Source organism: Gobio gobio, assembly GCF_949357685.1.
Source record: "Gobio gobio genome assembly, chromosome: 25".
NCBI lineage: Eukaryota > Metazoa > Chordata > Actinopteri > Cypriniformes > Gobionidae > Gobio > Gobio gobio.
In genome coordinates, this window is record NC_137121.1 from 2,379,187 (window position 1) to 2,403,186 (window position 24,000).

The window sequence follows — 24,000 nt, forward strand, 5'->3', positions numbered from 1 at the left end:
CATATAAGCGGCTGCTGGGAGAGAGTGGGGAGAGAGAGTTCGACTGGGACTTGCCACGTGAGCTGCCAAAGCAGAGGAGAGTGACTGTGCTGAACAAGAGAGATCAACTAAAAGAGAGAAGAGTGAACCATTGACGATTGATGCGCCCTCGTGCGTGATTTATGTTTGTTTATGAGAAAGACTGCTTAATAAAGTTGCAAGTCCCAGTCACGCCGACCCCGCCTTCTTCCTTCCTGACCAAGAGTACTCCGAACCGCTTTACACTGGTGCCGAAACCCGGGAAGGAAGAAGAGAGCCGCCGCCATGCAGACCCCGCCAAAGACGCCGCTTGCGGACCTGGTATCATCGCTCGCTGGTCTTCACCAACAGACCCACGAAGATCTGCTGGCCGTGAGGGCCGAGCAGGACAAACGTTTTGAGGCCCTCATTCTTGCCCAGCATGAAGACCGCGAGCTGTTTCGGAGCTGGATGGTCCGGGAGATTCCGGCCACCCCCCCGTCTACAACCGACTCGGCCGCCACCATCCACCTCTCGAAGATGGGCTCCGAGGATGATCCGGAGGCATTCATCGACCTCTTCGAGAGGTCCGCCGAGTCCCGGGGGTGGCCCCGGTCGGACTGGCCAATGCGGCTCCTGCCGCTGTTGTCAGGAGAAGCGCAGGTAGCCGCACACCAACTGCCAGTCCAGAATCTCCTGGACTACGAAGACCTGAAGCGCGCCATCCTGCAGCGGGTCGGCCGGAGCCCAGAGCAACAGCGGCAGCGCTTTCGAAGCCTGACCCTCGGCGAATCCGGCCGACCCTTCACCTTCGCGCACCAGCTCCGGGACTCGTGCCGCAAGTGGCTGATGGCCGGCGGAGGCGACGTCGAGGGAATCATCGACCGTGTGGTGCTGGAGCAGTTCGTCGCGCGGCTTCCCCAGAAGACCGCGCAGTGGGTCCAGTGCCACCGCCCGACGTCGCTGTCCCAGGCCATCCAGTTGGCGGAGGACCACATGGTGGCGTGCCACGGGGTCGGCGAGCCCCTTCCTTCGGCTTCTCTCTCTCTCTCTCTCTCTCTCTCTCTTCTCCTCCCCCCCCTCTTCTCTCCAAGCCTGTCCCTCTTCCCAGGTCGCGCAGCGGGTTTCTGCCCAGGCCAGCACCGAGGTGGAGGACAGGGCTGCCCGCGGAGGTTCCGGCAGCCCCACGACCAACAGCTAGAGGAGGGGGAGCCACCAGCGACCCGTTCCCCACCACATCCGCGTCGGCGCTCTCTCCGCGCCAATTTGGGGAACCGCTGCCAGCCACTAGAGTGGCGGGGAAGTCTGGGCCGGCTTGTTGGCGTTGTGGGGATCCCGGACATTTTATCGATCGGTGTCCGGTGATGGAGGTGGGGACATTGATCCGGGTCCCCGACGCGCCGCAAGCTGCCCCCGATCAAGCTGGCCTGTACCAGATACCCGTGAGTATCAGGGGGGTACTTATCAAGCTCTGGTGGATTCAGGGTGTAACCAGACCTCCATCCATCAAAGCTTGATTCAACCTAAGGCGTTGGTTAACGGCCGCATGGTTAAGGTACGGTGTGTGCACGGGGAAGTGGTGAACTATCCGTTGTTGCCCGTGGATATTCAATTTCGGGGTAAAACGCATAGTGTTGAGGTTGCAGTTAACCCGCACCTCCGGCATCCACTAATTTTGGGTACCAATTGGCCAGCATTTAATAAATTATTGGGGCACTTGTGTGTGGATGCCTCTTGGGGAAAGTGTAAAAAAAGGAAAGAGACGGTTGCTCAGTTGGGAGAGGTGGATTCGGGACCTCTGGGTGCTCTTCCAGGGGAACAGAGCGGTCTCGAGCTACCCACCCTCACAGACCGCGATGATTTTCCCCTGGAGCAGTCCCAGGATGAAACGCTTAAACATGCGTTTAATCAGGTCCGTTCCATCGACGGCCATCTCCTCCATCCTGACCAGCCGCTCTCTTATCCTTATTTTTCTGTTTTAAAAGATAGGTTGTATCGAGTGACCCAAGACGCTCAGACAAAACAAGATACAGCCCAGTTGTTAGTGCCTAAAAGCCGTCGGGAAATGCTTTTCCAGGCGGCTCACGCGAATCCTATGGCCGGGCATTTAGGAACAGCGGCGACACTTAACCGTCTAATGGCCCGATTTTTCTGGCATGGGCATTCACGAGAATGTACGCAGGTGGTGTGCGTCTTGTCGTGAATGTCAGTTGGTGAATCCACCGGCCACCCCAAAAGCACCATTGTGCCCGCTCCCGTTGATGCAGGTCCCCTTCGAACGAATTGGCATGGACCTCATCGGGCCATTAGAACGGTCAGCACGTGGGCATCGCTTTGCATTGGTTCTGGTGGACTATGCAACACGATACCCGGAGGCAGTTCCACTCCGCACTATTACGGCGAAAAGTGTGGCGAGCGCACTGTTTTCCTTAATCTCCCGGGTGGGAATCCCGAAAGAGATTCTCACCGATCAGGGCACGGCGTTCATGTCACGAACGATTCGCGAACTGTATGAATTATTGGGCATTAAATCGGTTCGCACCAGCGTCTATCACCCACAAACAGATTTAATCGCACGTTGAAATCCATGATTCGTAAGTTCGTTCACGAGGACGCCAAAAATTGGGATAGGTGGCTAGAGCCTCTGTTGTTCGCTGTTCGCGAGGTCCCGCAAGCCTCCACTGGGTTTTCCCCCTTCGAGCTTCTCTATGGACGCCAGCCTCGGGGGGTGCTGGATGTCCTTAGGGAGGCTTGGGAGGACGGACCTTCAGCGAGCAAAAATGAAATTCAGTATGTCCTGGACCTGAGAACAAAACTCCACACTTTGGGGCGGCTGTCAATGGAGAATTTGTTGCAGGCTCAGGACAGACAACGACAGCTCTACAACAGAGGCACTAGACTGCGTCAATTTTCACCGGGAGATAAAGTCCTTGTATTACTCCCTACGTCGAGTTCTAAATTACTCGCGAAGTGGCAAGGGCCCTTTGAGGTCACACGGCGAGTTGGCGAGCTCAACTATGAGGTAGTGCGGTCAGATAGGGACGGGGCACGTCAAATCTATCACCTCAACCTCCTCAAAAAATGGTCTGAGGCGGAGTCAGTGATGCTTGCGACGGTAGTGAGCGGAGAGGAGGATCTCGGGCCGGAGGCGGTCCAAAAGCCTCAATCTATCGCTCTGGCCTCGGGAGGAGACCACCTCTCACCCTCGCAGCTCACTGACGTAAGTCGTTTACAAGCAGAATTTGCTGACGTGTTCTCGCCCCTACCCGGCCGGACCGACCTCATTCAGCACCACGTTGAGACGGAGCCGGGCGTGGTTGTTCGCAGCCGGCCTTATCGCTTACCTGAACACAAGAAAAAAGTCGTTCAGGCAGAATTAGAAGCTATGCTAGACATGGGGGTAATAGAAGAGTCCAACAGTGACTGGGCGAGCCCGATTGTTTTAGTCCCTAAACCTGACGGCTCGGTCCGGTTCTGCGTGGACTACCGTAAGGTAAACGCGGTGTCAAAATTCGATGCTTATCCAATGCCAAGGGTTGACGAATTGCTTGATCGGCTAGGTACTGCTCGTTTTTATTCGACGCTGGACTTAACAAAGGGATATTGGCAGATCCCCTTGTCTCCTCTATCCAAAGAAAAAACAGCTTTCACCACGCCGTTTGGATTACACCAATTTATCACCCTTCCTTTCAGCTTGTTCGGGGCTCCTGCGACCTTCCAGCGTCTGATGGACAGAATTCTCCGGGCCGCATGCTGCATATGCCGCTGCCTATCTAGATGATATCATCATCTATAGTGCGGACTGGCAGCGTCATATGCAGCACTTGCGAGCTGTCCTGAAGACGTTGAGAAGGGCGGGGCTCACGGCCAACCCAAAGAAGTGTGCGATTGGGCGGGTGGAGGTAAGATATCTGGGCTTCCACTTGGGTCACGGGCAGGTGCGTCCCCAAATTGATAAGACCGCAGCCGTTGCGACCTGTCCGAGACCCAAGACCAAAAAGGAGGTTAGACAGTTCCTGGGGCTGGCGGGGTATTACAGGAGGTTTGTGCCTAATTATTCGGAGCTCGCCAGCCCGCTGACTGATCTAACTAAAAAGGAGGTGCCAGATACAGTTCAGTGGACGGAGCGGTGCCAGCAGGCTTTTACCCAGATAAAGGCTGCTCTGTGTGGTGGACCGCTCCTACAAGCTCCTAACTTTTCTCTCCCTTTTTCCCTACAGACCGACGCCTCGGACAGGGGGCTGGGCGCAGTCCTGTCCCAGGAGGTGGAGGGTGAAGAGCGGCCGGTGCTGTACATCAGTCGCAAGCTCTCTAAGAGAGAGACGATGTACAGCACCATAGAGAAAGAGTGTTTGGCCATCAGGTGGGCCGTTCTCACCCTTCGCTATTACCTCCTCGGGCGGGAGTTCACCCTCTGTTCGGATCACGCCCCCTTGCAGTGGCTCCACCGCATGAAAGATACCAACGCGCGGATCACCCGTTGGTATCTGGCGTTACAACCCTTTAAGTTCAAGGTGGTCCACAGGCCAGGTGCTCAGATGGCTGTGGCTGACTTCCTCTCCAGGAGGGGGGGGGGGGAGGCTGCAGGCCGGATGGCTCCCCGGCCTGAGACGGGCGGTGGGGGTATGTGGCGGGGTGGGCGTGGTCCCGCGAGGTCTGTAGCGGGAGAGAGAGGGCGGAGCCGAGCGGTCGGTAAGTAGGTCAAGTGCAAAGGACGAACCGCTTTACAACTACATAACACAATACTTGTACTTTTACTTTCAGTACTTGAGTAGTACATTTTAAAATAAACTACTTGCAATACTTAAGTACAAAAAATGTTGATTACTTTAGTACTTCTACTTAAGTGTGGTGCTTAAAGAGCACTTCAACTTCTACTCAAGTCACTTTTTTGATAAGGAACTTGTACTTTTACTCAAGTATGTGTCTCTAGTACTTTATACATCTCTGTGTGTAGCACGAGCTACAGCTATCTGGGCATCGACATCAGCGCTTCGGGAGGCTTCGGTCTGGCTGTCAAAACACTGAGTGAAAAGGCTCGGAGGGCTTTCTATGCTATAAAGTCACGATGCGGTCGCTTAAAAATACCCATAAAAACTTGGATAAAATTATATAATTCAATAATAAAACCAATTCTTTTATATGGATGTGAAATTTGGGGATCAGTACTGAATTTAAAAAATTGGGACAAAACTTCAATAGAAAAACTACAATTGGAAATTACCAAAAACATTTTAGGGGTCCACAGAAGCACGTCCAGCGCCGCCTGCAGGGCTGAATTAGGCCTCTATCCGCTGGACATCGAGATCCAGAAGAGATGTGTCCAGTTCTGGCATCACCTCCATCAGTCTGATCCAGAGTCAGTCCAATATAAAGCCCTCCTCGCCAATGAAACCTCAGCAGAGTCTCATCCTCTAAACACACTCGCTCTCCAACTAGTCCATCAAACTCAAGCCCCGATTGACCACAGCTACAACCCCAAAACCATTATTAAAGAAATTGACAAAAATCTAAAAGACACCCATGATAAATCACTAAAAACACATTTTGAACTCAAAAATAAACTCCAATGCTATTCAACCCTAAATAGAAGCACTAAATTGGCCAATTATCTAGTAATTAAAGAATTTAAAGAAAGACAAATCCTCTCCAAATACAGATTGAGTGACCATGATCTAGAAATAGAGAGAGGAAGACAAATCCTCTCCAATTGATTTGCACAATGTGTTTTATGATATAATACTGTCAGATTATCTAATAACAAAGAGATGGCACTCTAATTTGTTTATCTTAGAAACGAACAGCAAGATGTGACCTGCCATCTCTCATGCGTGGACATAATGGGGAGAAAACATCCCTATTGCAATACATGCTTCAGTGACTTCATCATCATCTTAAAGTGTATGTGCATACTGAATATATTATATCAAAATCACTGTTTTTGTGCATTAACACATGTTAAGCATTTCCATGTTAACCCCTTACCTGTCACCCCCCTGAATGACATACCCAAAATAAAAAGGTTGCTGCTCATAAGTCATTCTGAATAGACACAACCAGCATATTTCTAGAAAGCCAACACTTTAGAGTTTACAGTTCAAGTCTTAGAATTACTCAGACAGTTATTAATATAGAGATATATAGGCCATTAAGAATATATTTTTAAATGTATAAAAATATCATGTGAATGTAGTATAACAATTTATAACTAACTAAAGTGAAGCCACAAGGGTGGTCATGCTTCATTTTAAATCTGAGGATGAGATCTATAAAATGATGCATTCTATGAAGCATTTTATAAGACCATGTCTTCTTTTTAGAGAAGGCTAAGATTAGATGCTAATCAAATATGTTATTGACCTGCAAACACCCATTTGCAGTGTATTGTCTAATGTCTGGCGAGGAGAACAGCTCAATTCATGCTCTAATGTTCTCAATGGATGATCGTTTTACACCTCTGACATTATGAGACTTAGGGCCCTATTTTAACGATCTGAAACGCAAGTGTAAAAACGCGAAGCGCAAGTAACTTTGTGGGCGGGTCTCGGCGCTGTTGCTATTTTCCCGGCGGGATAAATGGCTCTTGCGCCCGGCGCAAATCTAAAATGGGTTGGTCTGAAGTAGCTTCATTATTCATAGGTGTGGTTTGGGCGTAACGTGAATAAACCAATCAGAGCGTCATCCAACATTCCCTGTAAAAGCAGGTGCGCAAGTTCCATTATGGATTGCTATTATTATGGCGTATTTACCAGGCGCACGCCAGGAGCGGTTCACAGCCGAGGAGACTGATGTGCTTGTAAGAGCAGTGAAAGACAGAGAAGTTGTGTTGTATGGGGATGGGAGAAACCCACCCAAAATAGCGTCGGTTAAACAGGCGTGGGAGGAAATAGCCACAATTGTTTCATCAGCTGGCATCCCCAGGACGTCGCACCAGTGCCGCAAGCGCTACAATGACATCAGAAGACGGGGAAAGTCCAAGCTTGCCAGCATCAATCGGGCACGCCATGTAACGGGAGGTGGATCTGCCTCTACTCAGGACCTGACGCCAGCAGAGGACATCGCTGCGTCCACCCTCACCGATTTTTTTTCCTGGTTCTTGACGGACAAACCAATTTGTTAGATGTCCTTATATACATATAGGTCTTGCCAGAAGTTGCCACTATTGGGCAAACAGGTCTCCTTAATTATTAGACTACAATTAGCCTGAATAATTTGTAAGCTAGATTTATGCCTATTTTTTCACATCTTCGTGGCACACCACAATGATTTCCGTCATCTCATGTGTTAATATTTTTTAGTGTAACAATTTATGATTTGCAAAAATAACTGTTGCATCTGTGTAGATTACATGAGCAAAGTGTATGCGCGTTGTGCACGCTATACATTATGGTCAAGCATGCGCCCTTAAAATAGCATAATGAACAACGCGCAACGCGCCACTGACTTTAGACTAGGTTTTTTCTGGTCAGTGGCGCAATTGTTTAATGGAACAGCAAAATAGCACCAGGGATTGTTTGCGCCGGAACACGCCTCCTTTTTTGCGCTGAACCGCCCAGGTAGCGCAAGTTCATTCACTAGTTTAGCGACGTGCTTCTGTGGAGGGAAAAGCGCGCTTTGCGCGGGTGCAAAATAGGAATGACACATGCGTCGGTGTACAAAGTCAATTGCGCTGGGTGCAAGATAGGGCCCTTAATCCGCATTATTGTTTTATCGTTATAGATTAAAATTACACTTTCACTCAAAACTCCCTTTTAACGAACATCAAGTGTTTGAATTAACTACCTGTCGTGATCTAACGATCTCGCGATCTAATGCGGATTAAGTCTCATAATGTCAGGAGGTGTAAAACGATTTCATTCATTCATACAATGATGTTAAAATATGTTATATTTAGCATTTTATATGGAGCTTATCGCTACACCTGCATAGCATTTACAATGTTAACATCCATTACTGATATAAAACTAGCCAAAATCACATGAAAATCACACAAAAACATTAAGTCATAGTAATCGTGTGTTTATTAGCTTCTTGTTTCACGTGTAAATGTTTCTTTAGTTCGTTCTTCACAGAGACAGCATGAGGAAGTGTACACAGAGCAGCGTCATGCAGAGAGCTGGAGTTATAGTCACGTTCACTCACTCAAGATGATTGACAGCTTTAGAGATCGAATGAGCGTGTGATGAAAAAGAGACACAGAGCTTGCTTTGAATGCCCTTTCAGATGCATAATTCAGTGGGAAATTAATAGAAATGATATTCTGTATGACGAAATATTTGCAAACGTGATGATAAATCAATATTTCTCCAAATATGCACACGTTTGGACTAAGAGCCCTAGCGAACATTGTCTAGAGCAGGGGTTCCCAAACTTTTCCATGACAAGGCCCCCCAAATTCCACCAGGTTCTGGCCAAGGCCCCCCTTTTGCACGGTGTTATTGAACCCATCAACAAAACTACACCAAATGTAAATAAATAAATAAAACACCTAGGTGAACATCCATTGAACTTTATTAGTGTTGCAATAATAACATTTGTATGTCAGATCTTCATATATGGTAAAGTAATTTCAATATCTTCAAATTTGGTACAGTAATTTCAACATTTAACATTGTATCTGTGTGTGTCAGTAAATGTAAAAAGAAAAATCTTAAAGTGTGTGTGTGTGTGTGTGTGTGTGTGTGTGTGTGTGTGTGTGTGTGTGTGTGTGTGTGTGTGTGTGTGTGTGTGTGTGTGTGTGTGTGTGTGTATGTGTGGACTGGTAATCATCACGTTATGGGGACAAAATGTCCCCACAAAGATAGCAATATCCGAAATCCTCATCCTTGTGGGGACATTTTTAGGTCCCCATGAGGAAAACATCTTATAAATCAGACTAAGTGATGTTTTTTGAAAATGTAAAATTGCAGAATGTCTCCTGTGAGGGTTAGGTTTAGGGGTAGGGGCAGTGTAGGGGGATACAATATACGGTATGTACGGTGTAAAAACCATTACGCCTATGGAAAGTCCCCATAAAAGATGAAAACCAAACATGTGTGTGTGTGTGTGTGTGTGTGTGTGTGTGTGTGTGTGTGTGTGTGTGTGTGTGTGTGTGTGTGTGTGTGTGTGTGTGTGTGTGTGTGTGTGTGTGAGAGAGAGAGAGAGAGAGAGAGAGAATGAATGGGATGGGTGGGCCTGGTGGCTCCTACACAGTTTGTCAAGTCTGGGCTTTATGTCTGTCAGTGCAACACGCATGTCACTCTCCACATTTAGACGTGCTCTGTGTTTTGTTTTAAGTACTTTTAAAGCTGAAAAGCCAGACTCACACAAATAAGTGGTTGCAAAAGGAAGAAGGCATTTCAGAGCACTCTCAGCTAGGATGGGGAAGTCTTTTCTTACATACATCCAGTAGTTAGAGAGGGAAAGAGACTCAAACTTAATTTTTAAGTCCCAGGAAGAAGTCATCTCAATCAGCTCCTCCTGTGATTTTAAGTCCAGACAAGAGCCTACATCAGGGGCAAATGGGTTTCTTACCCAGTTTAGTTGGGTGCTGTCAAGGTCAGGGAAATATTCTCTGAAATATCCCTGGAGGTGCTCCAGGTGGGATTGTATCAGCGGAGAAATGGTGTCCAACTCACCCCCAGATGACAGCAGCTCTTGGTGTAATAGTGGGAACATTTCTGTAATTCCCTCCTTGAGCTTGCTTGACCACAGCGTAATCTTCAGAGAAAAAGCACGCACTTTGTCTTGCATATGGACTATGTATGTGTCATGCCCTTGCATGCTTTGGTTAAGCACATTCAGATGACAAAAAATGTCAGCCATATATGCAAGTTTGAGAATCCAGGCTGCATTTTTAAAACGGTCGGCCAGCTGATGTTTTTCAGACAAGAGAAACTCTGCAATCTCCCTCCGCAACTCATACACGCGGTTCAAAACTGCCCCCCGTGAAAGCCAGCGTACGTTTGAGTGAAGCAGCAATCCATCAAAACGGGCTCCCATTTCTTTACACAGAAGAGCAAACAGTCTGTGTTTTAAGGGGCGTGCTTTAATGAAGTTTACTACGTGTATTATGTCCTGTAGTACCAGATTAAGCTCATCATCCAACCGTTTAGCCACCAGAGCTTCTCGATGGAGCATACAGTGCGTGAACGCCGCATTCGGGGCCTTCTGTTTGATGAGAGCCGTCACCCCACTGTTCTTCCCAGTCATAGCCGCGGCCCCGTCAGTACACACACCCACGCAGCGATTCCAGTCAAGTCCATTAGAATCAATATATTCGTCAACCACTTGAAAAATCTCTTTCCCGGTGGTTCTGCTTTCAAGTTCTTTACAAAACAGTAATTCCTCAACGAACATTTCTCGGGAAATGAATCGTATGTACACAAGTAACTCGGCAGCGTTAGCCACATCCGTACTTTCATCAAGCTGCAGTGCAAAACATTCGCTAGCTCTCACCTGCTCCAGCAGTTGAGCAGACACATCCTCAGCCATGTCTCCAATACGTCTGCTCACAGTGTTATCAGAGAGTGGTACAGCATCAATTTTCTTGGCAGCATCCTCACCCAGTAACTCTTTAACAATGTCTTTGGTAGCTGGTAGTATCAAATCTTCCCCAATTGTGTGCGGCTTCTTAGCTCGCGCAATGTGAAAGGAGGCCAAAAATGATGCCCTCAATGCTCTCTCAGGAACGGTAGCTTGCCGCACGAATGTTGCTGACTGCCTGTTCAAATGTTCTTCCTTTCTTTTAAAAAAGTCTATTGGTTTTTCGGCCTCTGCTGGATGCTTCTGGTTCAGGTGACGTTGAAGTTTTGATGGTTTTAAGCATTCGTTGGAGAGGATCTCGGAGCAAAGAACGCATTTGGGGCACTCGTGTCCATTTTTCGTGACGCAGGTAAATCCATACTTTATGTACGCTGCCTCATACCTACGGGTCTTACTCGGCCAGGAGTTTGTTTTCTGATTTTTTTTATCTGAGGTTTCGATAGCTGGCTCGTCAGGTTTTTTCCTTTTTAAAAATCGATCCATATTGATAAAGTTTTGACATAGAGCTAGCCAGCTTATTAACGTTTAATTAATAGCTTAAACACTGAGCACTGGCGGTTGTTACCAAGGCAACACTGACAGATAACGTGATGTTGTACCCAGCCAATCAGAAAGATTAGCATTAAAAGTTTAATGTTCAGATATCAACAAATTATTATAATGCTATTTCATAAAAATACTCATAATAATATAAATATTTATATATAATTTTTTTTTTTTTTTGTTGCTTTTTTCTTCCAACTTGCCGCGGCCCCCCTGGCGCCCCCTGGCGGCCCCCCAGGGGGCCGCGGCCCCCACTTTGAAAACCACTGGTCTAGAGCATGGATGTGAACAAAAATAAAATGTAGAAGACATGACTGGCTTTTTATTCTTGTTGATATTCTATTAAATATATTGTTCATTACAGATCGATTATTTTGCACTCCTGACATAAATTAAGAAATGAATGTCACTGGAACCCAGTTTCATCATAAACAGTGGTCAAATATCGAAGCTGGAGTCTTTAATCTTTCTAATTATACTGAGTTTGTCCAGATGAAGTTAGAGTGTGATGTGTTAACGAGCAGTGAATTTTGACAACAGTAATCTGGGGCCTGCAAAGGGGTTAAGTGTTTTAGATTGTCCCACTGTTATTAGTGATTTAAATACTGAGGTGGGTTTTGTATAAGGATTGAATGAATCTCAAACCTCAGTATCTCCAGCTGACAGTTTGGGCTCTTCAGTCCATCAGAGAGCAGCTTAACTCCTGAATCACATGGGTAATTGTCACTCATGTCCAGCTCTATCAGGGGTGAGTTTGGTGTCTGCAGGGCCAAAGCCACAGTTTCACAGCAGGTGTCATTGAGACCACAGAAGGAGAGTCTGTAAAAACAGGATATTTGTCCATGGCATGTTATGTCATGTTCTCTGTGAACATTCAAGCTTTCTGGAAAAATGTATACATGTCATGTATGCTGGAACTGATGTGACAGTCAAGTGAAAATAACAGAATAATAGAATATACAGATTAGTAAATCCATTTTAGTAAATACAGATTTTACTCTCCAGAATCAATAAGAACATGACACACTTCACACTGCATCTTACGCTTAAATTGATTTTTAGAGTTAAATACTTTAACAGCTGTCAACAAGTTCCTTACGTTGCTCTTCTGCAGCATCTCACAGCTGGCAGGAGATTCCTGCGGCCTCCCGGTCCAGTATTGTACCTCCTCAGGTTGAGCTCATCCAGCACCTCCTCTGACATCAGCTGTACGTAAGCCATCAATGAGCACATGGAGGACGAGAGCTCTCTTTCTGGCGATGATCTGAGGTATGTTTGGATTTCTGTATATAATGAATTGTCATTGAGCTCCAGTAAGCAGTAGAACAGGTTGACTGAAGTGTCAGGTGAGATTTCCTGGTTTTCTAATTGTTCTTTAATGTGTTTGGTTATTTCTGTGATGCTGTCTTTGCTGTCTTCAGTGTGTGTGAACAGGCCTCTGAGCAGCTCCTGATTGGATTCCAGTGAAATGCCCATCAGAAACCGTAAAAAGAGATCTAAATGTCCTTTCTGACTTTGCATTGCTTTCTCAACAGCCTTCTCTAGTAAATCATGTAAAGCAATATTTTTGTCTGGTTTGTCGATCTGGTCAGGTCTGACCCTGTTTTGTGTTTCTTCAGTGAAAAACTGCAGCTCGTCCATGTCCTTGTTCAGGTAGCAGAGGAACACGTGCACTGCAGCGAGGAACTCTTGGACACTCAGATGCACGAAGCAGAAGACCTTCACCTCATGAAGTCCAGCTTCTTGCTGAAAGATCTCAGTGAGCATTCCTGTGGACTCAAAGTCTCTCACATCAATACCACATGCTTTCAGATCCTTCTCATAGAACACAATGTTTTCTTCCTTCAGCTGTTCAAACGCTAGCTTAGCTAACTTCAAAAGCATTGTTTTATTGGAATCTAAGAGCTTGGGACGTTCTCTTTCTGTTTTTCTGTCATGCTTCTGGCTCTTCATGTTCATCTGTATCAGCAGGAAGTGGATGTACATTTCAGTGAGTGTCGTGTTGATGTTCTCTGCGTTGTTCTCAATGGGGACGTCCTGAAGAACAGTGGCTGTGATCCAACAGAACACGGGAATGTAACACATGATGTAGAGACTACGAGATTTCCTAATGTGTGAGATCATTCTGGAGGCCAGAGTCTCATCTTTGATTCTCTTTCTGAAATACTCGTCCTTCTGCTGGTCAGTGAATCCTCGCACCTCTGTGAACAACCCTACATACTCAGGAGGGATCTGATTGGCTGCTGCTGGTCGTGATGTCACCCAGACGTGAGCTGATGGAAGCAGAGTCCCATTCACCAGACTTGCAAACAGTTCATCTACAGATGATCGCTCCTCAACACTCATCACCATTCCACTATCAAAATCCATAGTCAATCGACTCTCATCCAGTCCATCAAAGATAAACGCAAGCTTACATTTATATATCTCACATATCTTTGCTGTTTCCAGGTCCCTCAGTTCTGGATAAAATTTCTGTAGAAACTCATGCAGACTGACCTTTCCTTCTTTAATGCAGTTAATCTTTCTGAATGGAAGCAGGAACACACAGTCTATATCCTGATTGGCTTCTCCTTCTGCCCAGTCCAGAATGAACTTGTGCACTGAGACAGTTTTTCCAATGCCAGCGATGCCTTTGGTCAGCACAATCTTTTTCTTTTTTTTGTTCCGACTAAATACATCATTGCATTTGATTGGCCTGTTCTGTGCTTTACGGGGTTTAATGTTGTCATCAATCTTCATAATCTCATGTTCTTGTTTGACGTCTTTAAGATCCCCCTCCGTAATGAAGAGTTCTGTGAAAACATCCTTGAGATGTGCTTCATTTTCCTTTTTACACTCAAAAATGTGTTCCACATTCTCCTTCATGTTCATTTTGTGTGTTTTCTTGAATTCCTGCAGCCAGAAATCCTCTGTTATGAAAAATATGAATAAACAGGAAAATGAGTGAACAAAACAACACTAGAAAATTAAACACAAAGGTTTTTCACATTAGCATGATCATCATTAAAATAAACTGGTGCAAACATACGGTATTTAAATTCATGGCACTGAAAGCAGTTCTGTTTTGTGCTGAAATCAATATACATCAAACAAGCTAAAATAATTTCTGATCCCACTGTAAGCATGTGTGTAAGGTTACTTCACCTTGTTTTATTTTGCATTTCTCAGCTGGCTTTAATGATTCTTGTACTGAGAAGAGAGAGAAAAGAACAAGATTTTATGTTCATCAAAATATCTTTTTGCTCTTTGACAGTATAGTGTCCCCATCACTATACTGGGGTTTTAGGACCCACACAGACCACAGGGTGAGCGCCCCCTGCTGGCCTCACTAACACCTCTACCAGCAGAAGCCTAGTTTTCCCATGAGGTCTCCAATCCAGGTACTGACCAGGCTCAGCCCTGCTTAGCTTCAGTGGGAAACCAGTCTTGGGTTACAGGGTGATATGGCTGCTGGCCATAATGATTTCTCAAGGATCATGTGACACTGAAGATATGAGTAATGATGCTGAAAATTCAGCTGTGAAACTTCAACTGTTATGGCAATTGATGTATCAATACTCCTAGATGACCAATACCAGCTTTGCTATTGCCTGATACATGATAATAATCTGTACAGTGTTGTGATCTGAGCAGTGTTTATATCGTTAGCTAGCGTATATATATATATATATATATCTATAAGCTAACACTGGTCTCTCACCGAGACACCTGCCCTGTTCTCCACTGTTTCTCCTCACACAACAACTCAATTTGCCTCCTCTAATTGTTGATCTGTCTAACCCTGGCCTGTCCCTAATTCTGTCATAATTGTATGGCTGTGGTCTGCCATATGAGTATTAATAAACATTTATAATTTCCTCAGCGTCTGAACTGTCATTGCTATCCATTGTTTTCCTATCGTTGAAATTCACCCCGTTCAATTCTCCTGTTACGTCTCAAAACGTCGGTTTTGCCATTTTCAGATGCGGAAGTAAAAAATCTCTCATAAAAACGACTCCAGAAGCCTTAGTAGCGTATTTATAAGTATATTTTAAAGTATGTAATGTAAAATATTTTACATTATTTTAATGTAAATCTAACCTGCAATAAGCCCTTTAAAGTAATAGTCTTCAGGGTTTTTCCTGGGTCAAAAATGGTCTTCGGTGGTGGCTGACAGACCTGGTCATCCATACACACACACGCGGTAAAAAAAAAAAACCCTACCCACTTGATCTGCAAGCGCAATACTGACAATAAATTTGAAATAAATTCAAAGAAAGTTTGAAACTTTTGCTTATCTTATCTTGATACCTTGATGTTTGTTTTTGTTCCTAATTTTGACACTATTTACTGATAATTGTTTTGGTAATCATATCAATATTAAAAAATAGTATTAAAAAAATGAACAAATAGCCTAATTTTCTGCCATATACAATTTTCTGCCATATACAATCAGCTAGCTAACAACAAATTTGTTCTGGGTTCACCTCACTCCAGTCTAAACTAAATGATTTTAGGCTATTTATTTTACTACACATTGTCCACATAAGCTGAAAGACTGTTGATAATTAAAAATAATTCTTACTATCCACTCTTGCTAAATTGGGTAAGCACGCTTGTGTTCTCATTTCAGGTGTTGTTCTGAGTAAATGATTAAACTAATTTGTGAGTTCAGTGTTGGACAGATCAGTTCTAACCAGTCGTTAAAATGATTCGGTTCAAAGGAGTCATTAGGTCGCGAATCGGACATTATCAGACATGTTGTGTGTGAATCCCGTCTTTAGAACATCGCGAAAGATTTGTCAACACACAGAAAACACTTCATAACCGGATAGGATTTGTTTCCTGTTTATTTAAAGTATGCTTTATGTCAGCTGGTCAGAGAATCAGTCAATGTTTTTTGAGCGCATTTCACACCCAGCGGTAATTAAAGGAAGAAGTCTGATAGCGCCACGTGCAACATGGATTCGGTCTTCCGACCTTTTGATTTTGATTAACGTAATATGTGAAACATTAGAAAGCTAAGAATGCTTATTTTGAAGACAGAGAGCGTGCGAGCAGAGGAGGAGCTCTGATCGTTCTCTCTGTCACTCAGTTAACTCAAGTGCAGCAGTCATCTGTTCTACATCATTCATAAATCACAATAACTGATCAAATAAGGCTTTGGCGGGACAAAATTTTGTTTTGGCGGCCGCCAAAAAATTTTCAATGTAGGAAAAACCCTGGTCTTTTGGAGCTATATCTGTAATATTTTTATCTAGAGCCAAAAGTGCCTCAATCAAGCCCCCCGCTCTGTGCACGTTTCTCTCTCTCTAAAAACGTAAAGCATTATGAGCTGCAGACGTCGCGGTTATTTTAACAATGGTAGCAGAAACTTGAGCAGCAAAATAGATACTTTCGCTAAAACACTACAAATTTGTATCTGTCATAGAGACGATTCTGACCGTTTAACTAATCCAGGTTTGAGACTAATGTGTGGCACCTTTAGATGTTTTTTCTTATTATTACATTTAGCATTAGCCTATTAATCAGCATATACAGAGCAATTCATAATAAACAATGTTAGAATTTGGGAAATTATTTAGAGATGGCAAAGGAAGACTAAATAACTTTGAAATTACTAGTTAACTTTGTTTAGTCCTCGAGATGAGTTTTGATTATTAGATTATATACATTGTTTGTTTTTAGTGGTTTATTGTTTTGAGTAAAATACACATTTATACTTTAAACCCTGCACCCTGTTTTCTCAGTCCCAAGGCCTTCTATGTGCCATACAAGGTTTGTCTAAATGTAAAATAATACAAATATCCTGTTAAAACATCTGATCTAACCTATATTCATATCCAGTTATATATTATTAAAATATTTACTTTTTTGGGTAAAATATGGTAAAAATTCATAGACACTGTTTTGGCTCTCTGGCCCGAAGATTCTCATCTTTGATGACTACTTTGAGTGTTTAGGATTTTTTTCTTTTACAAAGTACTACGGCTGCCTCGATGGAAATGTATAACTGTTCAGTAAAAGTATTGTCCGGACCTCCGCTGGGAAGGAAATGTAGAGACCGGACCTCTTTGAATACCCCTGCTTTCTTACCTTCAGTGTAGTTGTGCTGTAACTCTTCAGCCAGCTGGTTCTGGCTCATCTTCCTCAGGATGCTCAATGTTTTCTTCACAGCTTCTTCTGCTCCAAAACACTCCATCATTATATCCACTATATCAGTCACACCAGCATCCTCCAGTTTACCAGCTCCAACAGGTCCATCGTCTTTTAAGTAACTCTTAAATCTCTTCAGATCATCTTTTTTCAGGTCATCTAGAGTGTCATGAAGCAGCTTTTTTTCAGATGCCATCGTCCTTCATGGACTGTTGGAGAAAAGGAAAGGAAAGAGGCTACTAATAGTTGCACTTTTATAGCAGACGTGCAAATAAATGTGTGTAATGAAATGACACTGTGATCAGATCAGATTATGAAACATTTTAAGGTCTGAAACTAGTTCTTGAGTTTAAGAGTGTGTGCTCATCAGTAGATTATTGTTTGGTCTGACAGATTGAGCTGAATGCTGCTGATGATTGAGGCTCTTCATGATTACACTCCAGAAGGAGTTTCACATTTGTCCTCATCTTTTACATTTCAGACCAGACTAGAATAAAAAGAATAACGTGACACTGAAATTACTAAAAGTTACAATAGTGATTATTTCACAATTATTTTATAGCCAAGCCTTTTAATAGGCTGGACAGCTGAATAGGAGCCCAACCTCGTTATACTTAATAAATATGTATGCTTCATAGTGTTCCCTGCAACTCATCCCGGCGATATGAACAACATGAATTTGCTGTATGAATTTGAAGAAAATTACCGCCGTTTGGCAAATAAATAAATGACAGAGAGTTACATACGCATTATTAACATTTATAATATCATGTAAGCTTTATGGTACACCTCAAACATGGAAATGTATAGTTATTTATAGTTTACCAGGGGCGATTCTAGGATCTTAGTTTTAGGGAGGCTCAGCCCACAATGAGAATATGACAAAAAAAAGGTTAATTTAGTTTAGGGTCCAATTCTCACTATTAACTAGTTGCTTATTAACATGCATTTTACCACAATATTGGCTGTTTATTAATACTTATAAAAGGCACATATTAATGCCTTATTCTGCATGACCATATTCTACATCCCATAATCCTACCCAGAAATACAGTAGGCAGGGTTTTAAAGTCACTGAGGTCCCAAATGTGAGTTAGTTAGGGGGGTTCAGGGGCAAAAAGAAAATAAATGTTTTATTTCTCTGATCTACATATGTGTATTTTAAGATGTTCTGTAGGCCAAAAAATGAGATAACAATAGCTTTGCAACCATGGGCAGTAAAATATTTGTCTCTTATCTCTTTGTTTTTATCTTGCCCTGTCTCTTCCCCTCATAAAGCTGAACTTTGACTGAGAGTCTTTCCATTTCCGTCTGTCAGCAAAGAAAGTAATCATATGGTCAACTGATATTTATGTTTTATGAATCATTTAAGACATGTTAATTTACTGAAGGCTACCAGGAAAGCTAGGTAACTAGTTTATTAAATTAATTCACAATACACACACATTCATAACTAAAGCTGAGCTTTTTTAATTTACTGTAGGGTACAAATGGAATTATATTATTTACAACATGTACACATTCATTATTAATCTTATGCCTCATCTGATGAAAACAGCCTTGTTTTTTGTTTGCTTCGATAATTAAATAATTATTAATTTAATCCTTTTTAAGTTATCATTTTGCAGTGTAAGATTACAGCTAACAACTTTAAATATTTAAGTATTTATTCAATTTGGTAAACAAACTGGCAAAATAAAATGGTTATAAACAGTGTTGGGGTAAAGCATTACAAGTAACTTGTGTTATGTAATCAGATTACTTTTTCAAGTAGCTAGTAAAGTAACGCATTACTTTTCAAATTTACCAAATAATATCGGAGTTACTCTTGCTAATAGTCCATCGTTCAGAAACATAAACTCCAGCGAGATAAAGTCATGTAATGCAAATACCCACAGCCCTTTCTCTACATATCAAGTATAATAAAGGGAATATATGATCTTGGAGAGCTTTACCTGCTGCCAGTCGTAACCGAGCCGCTGTTTGAAAGCTGAACGGACTCGGAGAATGATTGACAGATTGACAGGAGGGAAGACGAGTCTCCGTGAACTTTAATTTAACGATCTAAATATTCCTGTCCCTCACATTCAGCTTTTGGAATTACTTGTACCAGCAAATCATAAAATAAGAATGATTGCCGCAGGATCAAGTAGCTATATATCCTACTTTCATTTCTCGTTCTTGACTGCAAACTGAAGCAGAAATGCTAAAATTATCGCTCACCAGCATCTGTGAGCATAAAGCCCGCCTACTCTGATTTGATTGGTTTTCTCAAATATTTTGACATTGACGAGCGGTGACGGACCAATGAGGCTCAGAGGAACGCACACACCTGACGCGCGCTGAGCTCGGCGTCGCCGCGGGTGGAAGAACGCGCTGATTAACGCTGACTAAAATACGGGACTCGTATAAAGTTCACTAAAGGTCTATTAGATGAGCTTCATGAATCTCCTGTGATCACTGGAAACATGGCACTAAAACATTGATCATTAACTTTAAATATTTCCCAAACTTACCTTGAATAATGACAGTTGGCGCCGCCTTCTTCTTCTTCTTCTTCTTCTTGATTTTAATGGCGGTTGGCACTTCTAGGTGCATTAGCGTCACCTGCTGTGTGGATCAAGATCACAAAGACCTTTTCCAAATATCTCATGTATACCCATATTCTTTTATCTAGATCAGTCCTTTTCAGATATTGCATTAAAAATTAATACATTTATCATACGGGTTTCTTTCGCGATATGTTTGAATTGGCGCCTCATCAAAAGCTCTGATCTTCTTCTTTTTCGTCTTATATATATTTGTCTTTCCTGTCCAGTCTTCCTTAAAAAATGAAACAAATATTTCCTCCCTTGATCACTATTCCCACATTCTAATATATTTTTAGAATTAACTGACGTTTTAATTCTTGTCTGTCTTGTAAATTTCCTGCATGACATAAAAATGAGTCTAAAACTGTTTCTGGAAACACGTTTCTATAAGGTACATTAGTTACATTTGTTAACATAAACTAATAATGAACTGCACTTATAAAGCATTTAATTATCTTTGTTAAAGCTACACTGTGTAACTTTTTTAGTCTATTCTTAGCTAAAAATACTTAGTTCTTTCAAAAATATATGTGCTCATTAATGTATATTTACTTCTTTCAAGTAATAAAGTATTCTCGTAAGTTTATAATATGCCATTGAAAATACATAAGGTAATGGGATCTAACGGTGGTCGCCATGTTGCCCCTCCATCTTGAAAGTACATTAGCCAAAGAGGGACATACCCGTAAATTCAAGCTTCGCCTTTCGCGTTGCGTCAACTTGTTCAGACTTGTCTGGTGCATGCGCAGAGAGTTTTCATCTCAGCAGCTCCAGTAACAGATTTATACGGAGTTTTCCTGGCTTGTTTATTCCTCAAAAGTCTGTTTTTCCTTGTGTGGTATTTATGTGCGTTAATAATAATAACTCCGTAAGTAATAATAGTTATTGTCATTGTGGATGTGTTTCAGAGTGTGTCATCGCGTAATTCAGTTGATGTCACCTCAGAAGTATTTTTGTGTCATACAATAGCGTAATGCTCACCAATTTGAATAATCATTCAGTTATTAACAATGTTTATTCGTTTATAGAAAATATTTGCTTGTAATGTATATTGATGGAAATATGTATCAGGTCTGATCGGCATATTAACACTTGTTATACAGAGCTAAACCTGCGCACACACTTTTGTAATCCGACACCGCTTGTTAGCAGCGGCAGCTCCGCTCCTTTTAATGCAGCTGCATTTAGCGCCTATATATGGTACAATAAGCTCTGGTTTACGGTTACATTATACAAATGTAACTTATAAGTATAGTTATACAGTTCTTAACTGTGTATATTCTGTCATGTCATTATCATGTATATTTACCATCCTAATTTGTTCTCTCACAGAAACCACATTTATGTACATATATCCATGCAAACCTGTTTATGTCTTGCAATTGGATGACTGAATAAACATTACTATCATCAAAGTTCACTCTGGATTAGCTGCAGTTCTTTCTAGCCGAATAATTAGGCCAGTTGAGTTCCAACCATCCCACTGCGCACAGAATATCCCACAGGCACCGTGTCGAATGTGGACGAGGTCGAACAGGAAGCCATATTAATCTTGGACTAAATCGGCCACCGTAGGAGTTAAAACGAAATCGGAATTGAGAGGAACAGAAACTAAAATTCACTGGATGGTCATATACATGTTCACCACTAGATGGGGGAAAATATCACACAGTGTAGCTTTAATAATAATTTCAACATTTACTAATACTGTATTCAAATCTTGTTAACATTAGTTAATTAACTGTGAACTAACATGAACAAATCATGAACAGCTGGATTTATATTAACTAACATTAACAAATACAGTAACAATGTATTGCTCATGGTTAGTTCATGTTAGTTAATACATTAACTAATGTTAACTAATGAGACCTTATTGTAAAGTGTTACCCTGTTTCTTCCTCTTGACAGTCTGAATTTATGAACAAGATTTCATATAATATCTCCTCATGATTTTGATCTTTTCGAGATGTAATACTCTTAAGAGCAGAGGCAGAGTCACTACATACTTTTATTTAATTAATGGTTCATAAACTTTTGTAAACATTTTTATGTAAAATATCTTATTCAGGACAGTACTAAATAAAAAAAATAACATGCATTTTGTATGATCACTTTTATTTAGTTAAATTATTCACATTTTCACAGATTCTGCAAGTGTTTCACATACTTTTTCCTGACACAGTATAATATGATTTGTTACTGATGATCAGAGTCACGTTAGTCTGAGATGCAGGAAGATCACATGAGTGGACCTGATCTGTGGAATTAGCAGATCGCTTAGCTCTGAGTGGGCTAGAGATTTACATTTATGCATTTAGCAGACGCTTTTATCCAAAGCAACTGACAGCTGAGGAGTTCAGGAAGCGATCCGTCATGAGGAGGCAGCGAAACACAAGAAGTGCCTGAAGTACTAAGTTTTGGACATCGCACAGAGCATCACACACTAGGGCAGGGAAGAAGTTGAGGAAAATAAGGAAAGGGAATTATTATTTTTTTAAGATAAGGTTAAGTGCTCGCGGAAGAGGTGAGTTTTCAGCTGTCGTTTGAATGCTGTCAGTGATTCTGCAATTCGGATGGCGGTGGGAAGGTTGTTCCACCAGCAGGGAACGGGGAATGTGAATGTTCTGGAGAGGGATTTTCTGCCTCTCTGTGATGGCACCACAAGCCGTTGCTCCTTAGCTGAGAGAAGGCTTCTGGTTGGGGTGTAGACTCATAGGAGCGAGTCAAAGTATGCAGGAGCGGAGCTCGTGGTGGATCTGTAAGCGAGCGTTAACGCCTTGAACTTGATGCGAGCAGCGAGTGGGAGCCAGAGCAGAGATGAAGAGAGGTGTGACGTGGGTCCTTTTGGGCTCATTGAAGACAAGACGTGCTGCTGCATTCTGGATCATTTGGAGCGTTTTGATCATCCATGATGGAAGTCCAGCCAGAAACGCATTGCAGTAGTCAAGCCTAGAAATGACCAGGGCCTGGATGAGAAGCTGGGTTGCATGCTCTGTTAGAAAAGGTCTGATCTTCCTGATGTTGTGGAGGTCAAACCTGCATGAGCGAGCGGTCTTTGAAATGTGGTCTTTGAAGGTCAGTTGGTCATCAAAGATTACGCCAAGGTTTCTGACCGACCCTGAAGGGGTGATCAGAGATGAACCTAGCTGGATGGCGAAATCATGTTGTATTGTCGGATTGGCCGGGAAGACGAGCAGTTCAGTTTTTGCCAGGTTGAGCTGCAGGTGATGTTTTCTCATCCATGCTGAGATGACCGCCAGACAGCTGGAGATTCGTGCAGCTACGGTGGGGTCGTCCAGTGGAATGAAAGGTAGAGCTGAGTGTCATCAGCATAGCAGTGATATGAGAAGCCATGTGCCTGTATAATGGCAGATATGGAATAAAACTATTGATTTTGAAGCATATGAAAGCCACCACCACCAGTAGTTTGCATTAGGAATGTGCCTTTGGCATTACGAGAGTTTGCTGAGCATGTTGTACACATTGTAGCAGCACATGATCCTGAATGTCCGGTATACACTGATGAGATGATAGTCTGCAGTTCTGTAGAACTGTCACTAGTTGAGCTTTAAACCAACTTCTTGATATTTGAGACCCGTTGGGGAGAATGAAAAGTGCAGAATGATTAGGGGTGCAGGGACGTGCTTTGAGATAGGCAAAGCCACAGTAGGCCACATGGAGACAAAGGCCACATAGAGATGAAGGCCACCTGAACAGAGACCACGTTAGGCTACACAGACAAAGAACTGTTCAGAATTATTCTTACTAGAACCAGGAAGTATGACCATATTATCCCGGTTCTGTCAACACTGCACAGGCTCTCTATTAAACATCGCATACATTTTAAAATCTTGCTTATTACTTACAAAGCACTAAATGGTTTATCTCCAGTACTTGAGCGAGCTCTTAACACATTATCCTCCATCACGTCTACTGCGCTCTCTAAACTCTGGCCAGTTGATAATACCTAGAATATCAAGATCTACTGCAGGTGGTCGATCCTTTTCCTATTCAGCACCTAAACTCATGAAAAGTCTTCCTAGCATTGTTCGGGAAGCAGACACACTCTGTCAGTTTAAATCTAGACTCAAAACACATCTCTTTACTATGGCATACACATAAAACACATTTTCAATTAAATGATTTTTAGGTTGCATTAACTAGGTCAAATTCTGTTGCATTATTTTCCTGTGACGCTACTTTG

At 42.8% G+C, this 24,000-nt stretch overlaps 1 protein-coding gene across 1 annotated transcript in view; it reads right to left on the reverse strand.

Moving 5' to 3' along the window:
- LOC307121780 (uncharacterized protein) overlaps nt 1–24,000 on the reverse strand; it is a gene marked incomplete at its 3' end in the record, with an annotated part of 187,655 nt that overhangs the window by 51,686 nt on the left and 111,969 nt on the right. The window contains exons 22-27 of the mRNA XM_079809537.1: nt 22,910–23,112; nt 19,719–19,812; nt 17,143–17,361; nt 12,164–13,976; nt 11,710–11,883; nt 9,380–10,984 (exon numbers count right to left, since the gene is read on the reverse strand). Coding sequence (XP_079665663.1) covers nt 9,380–10,984; nt 11,710–11,883; nt 12,164–13,976; nt 17,143–17,361; nt 19,719–19,812; nt 22,910–23,112 — 4,108 coding nt within the window. The remainder of the gene's footprint in view (nt 1–9,379; nt 10,985–11,709; nt 11,884–12,163; nt 13,977–17,142; nt 17,362–19,718; nt 19,813–22,909; nt 23,113–24,000) is intronic.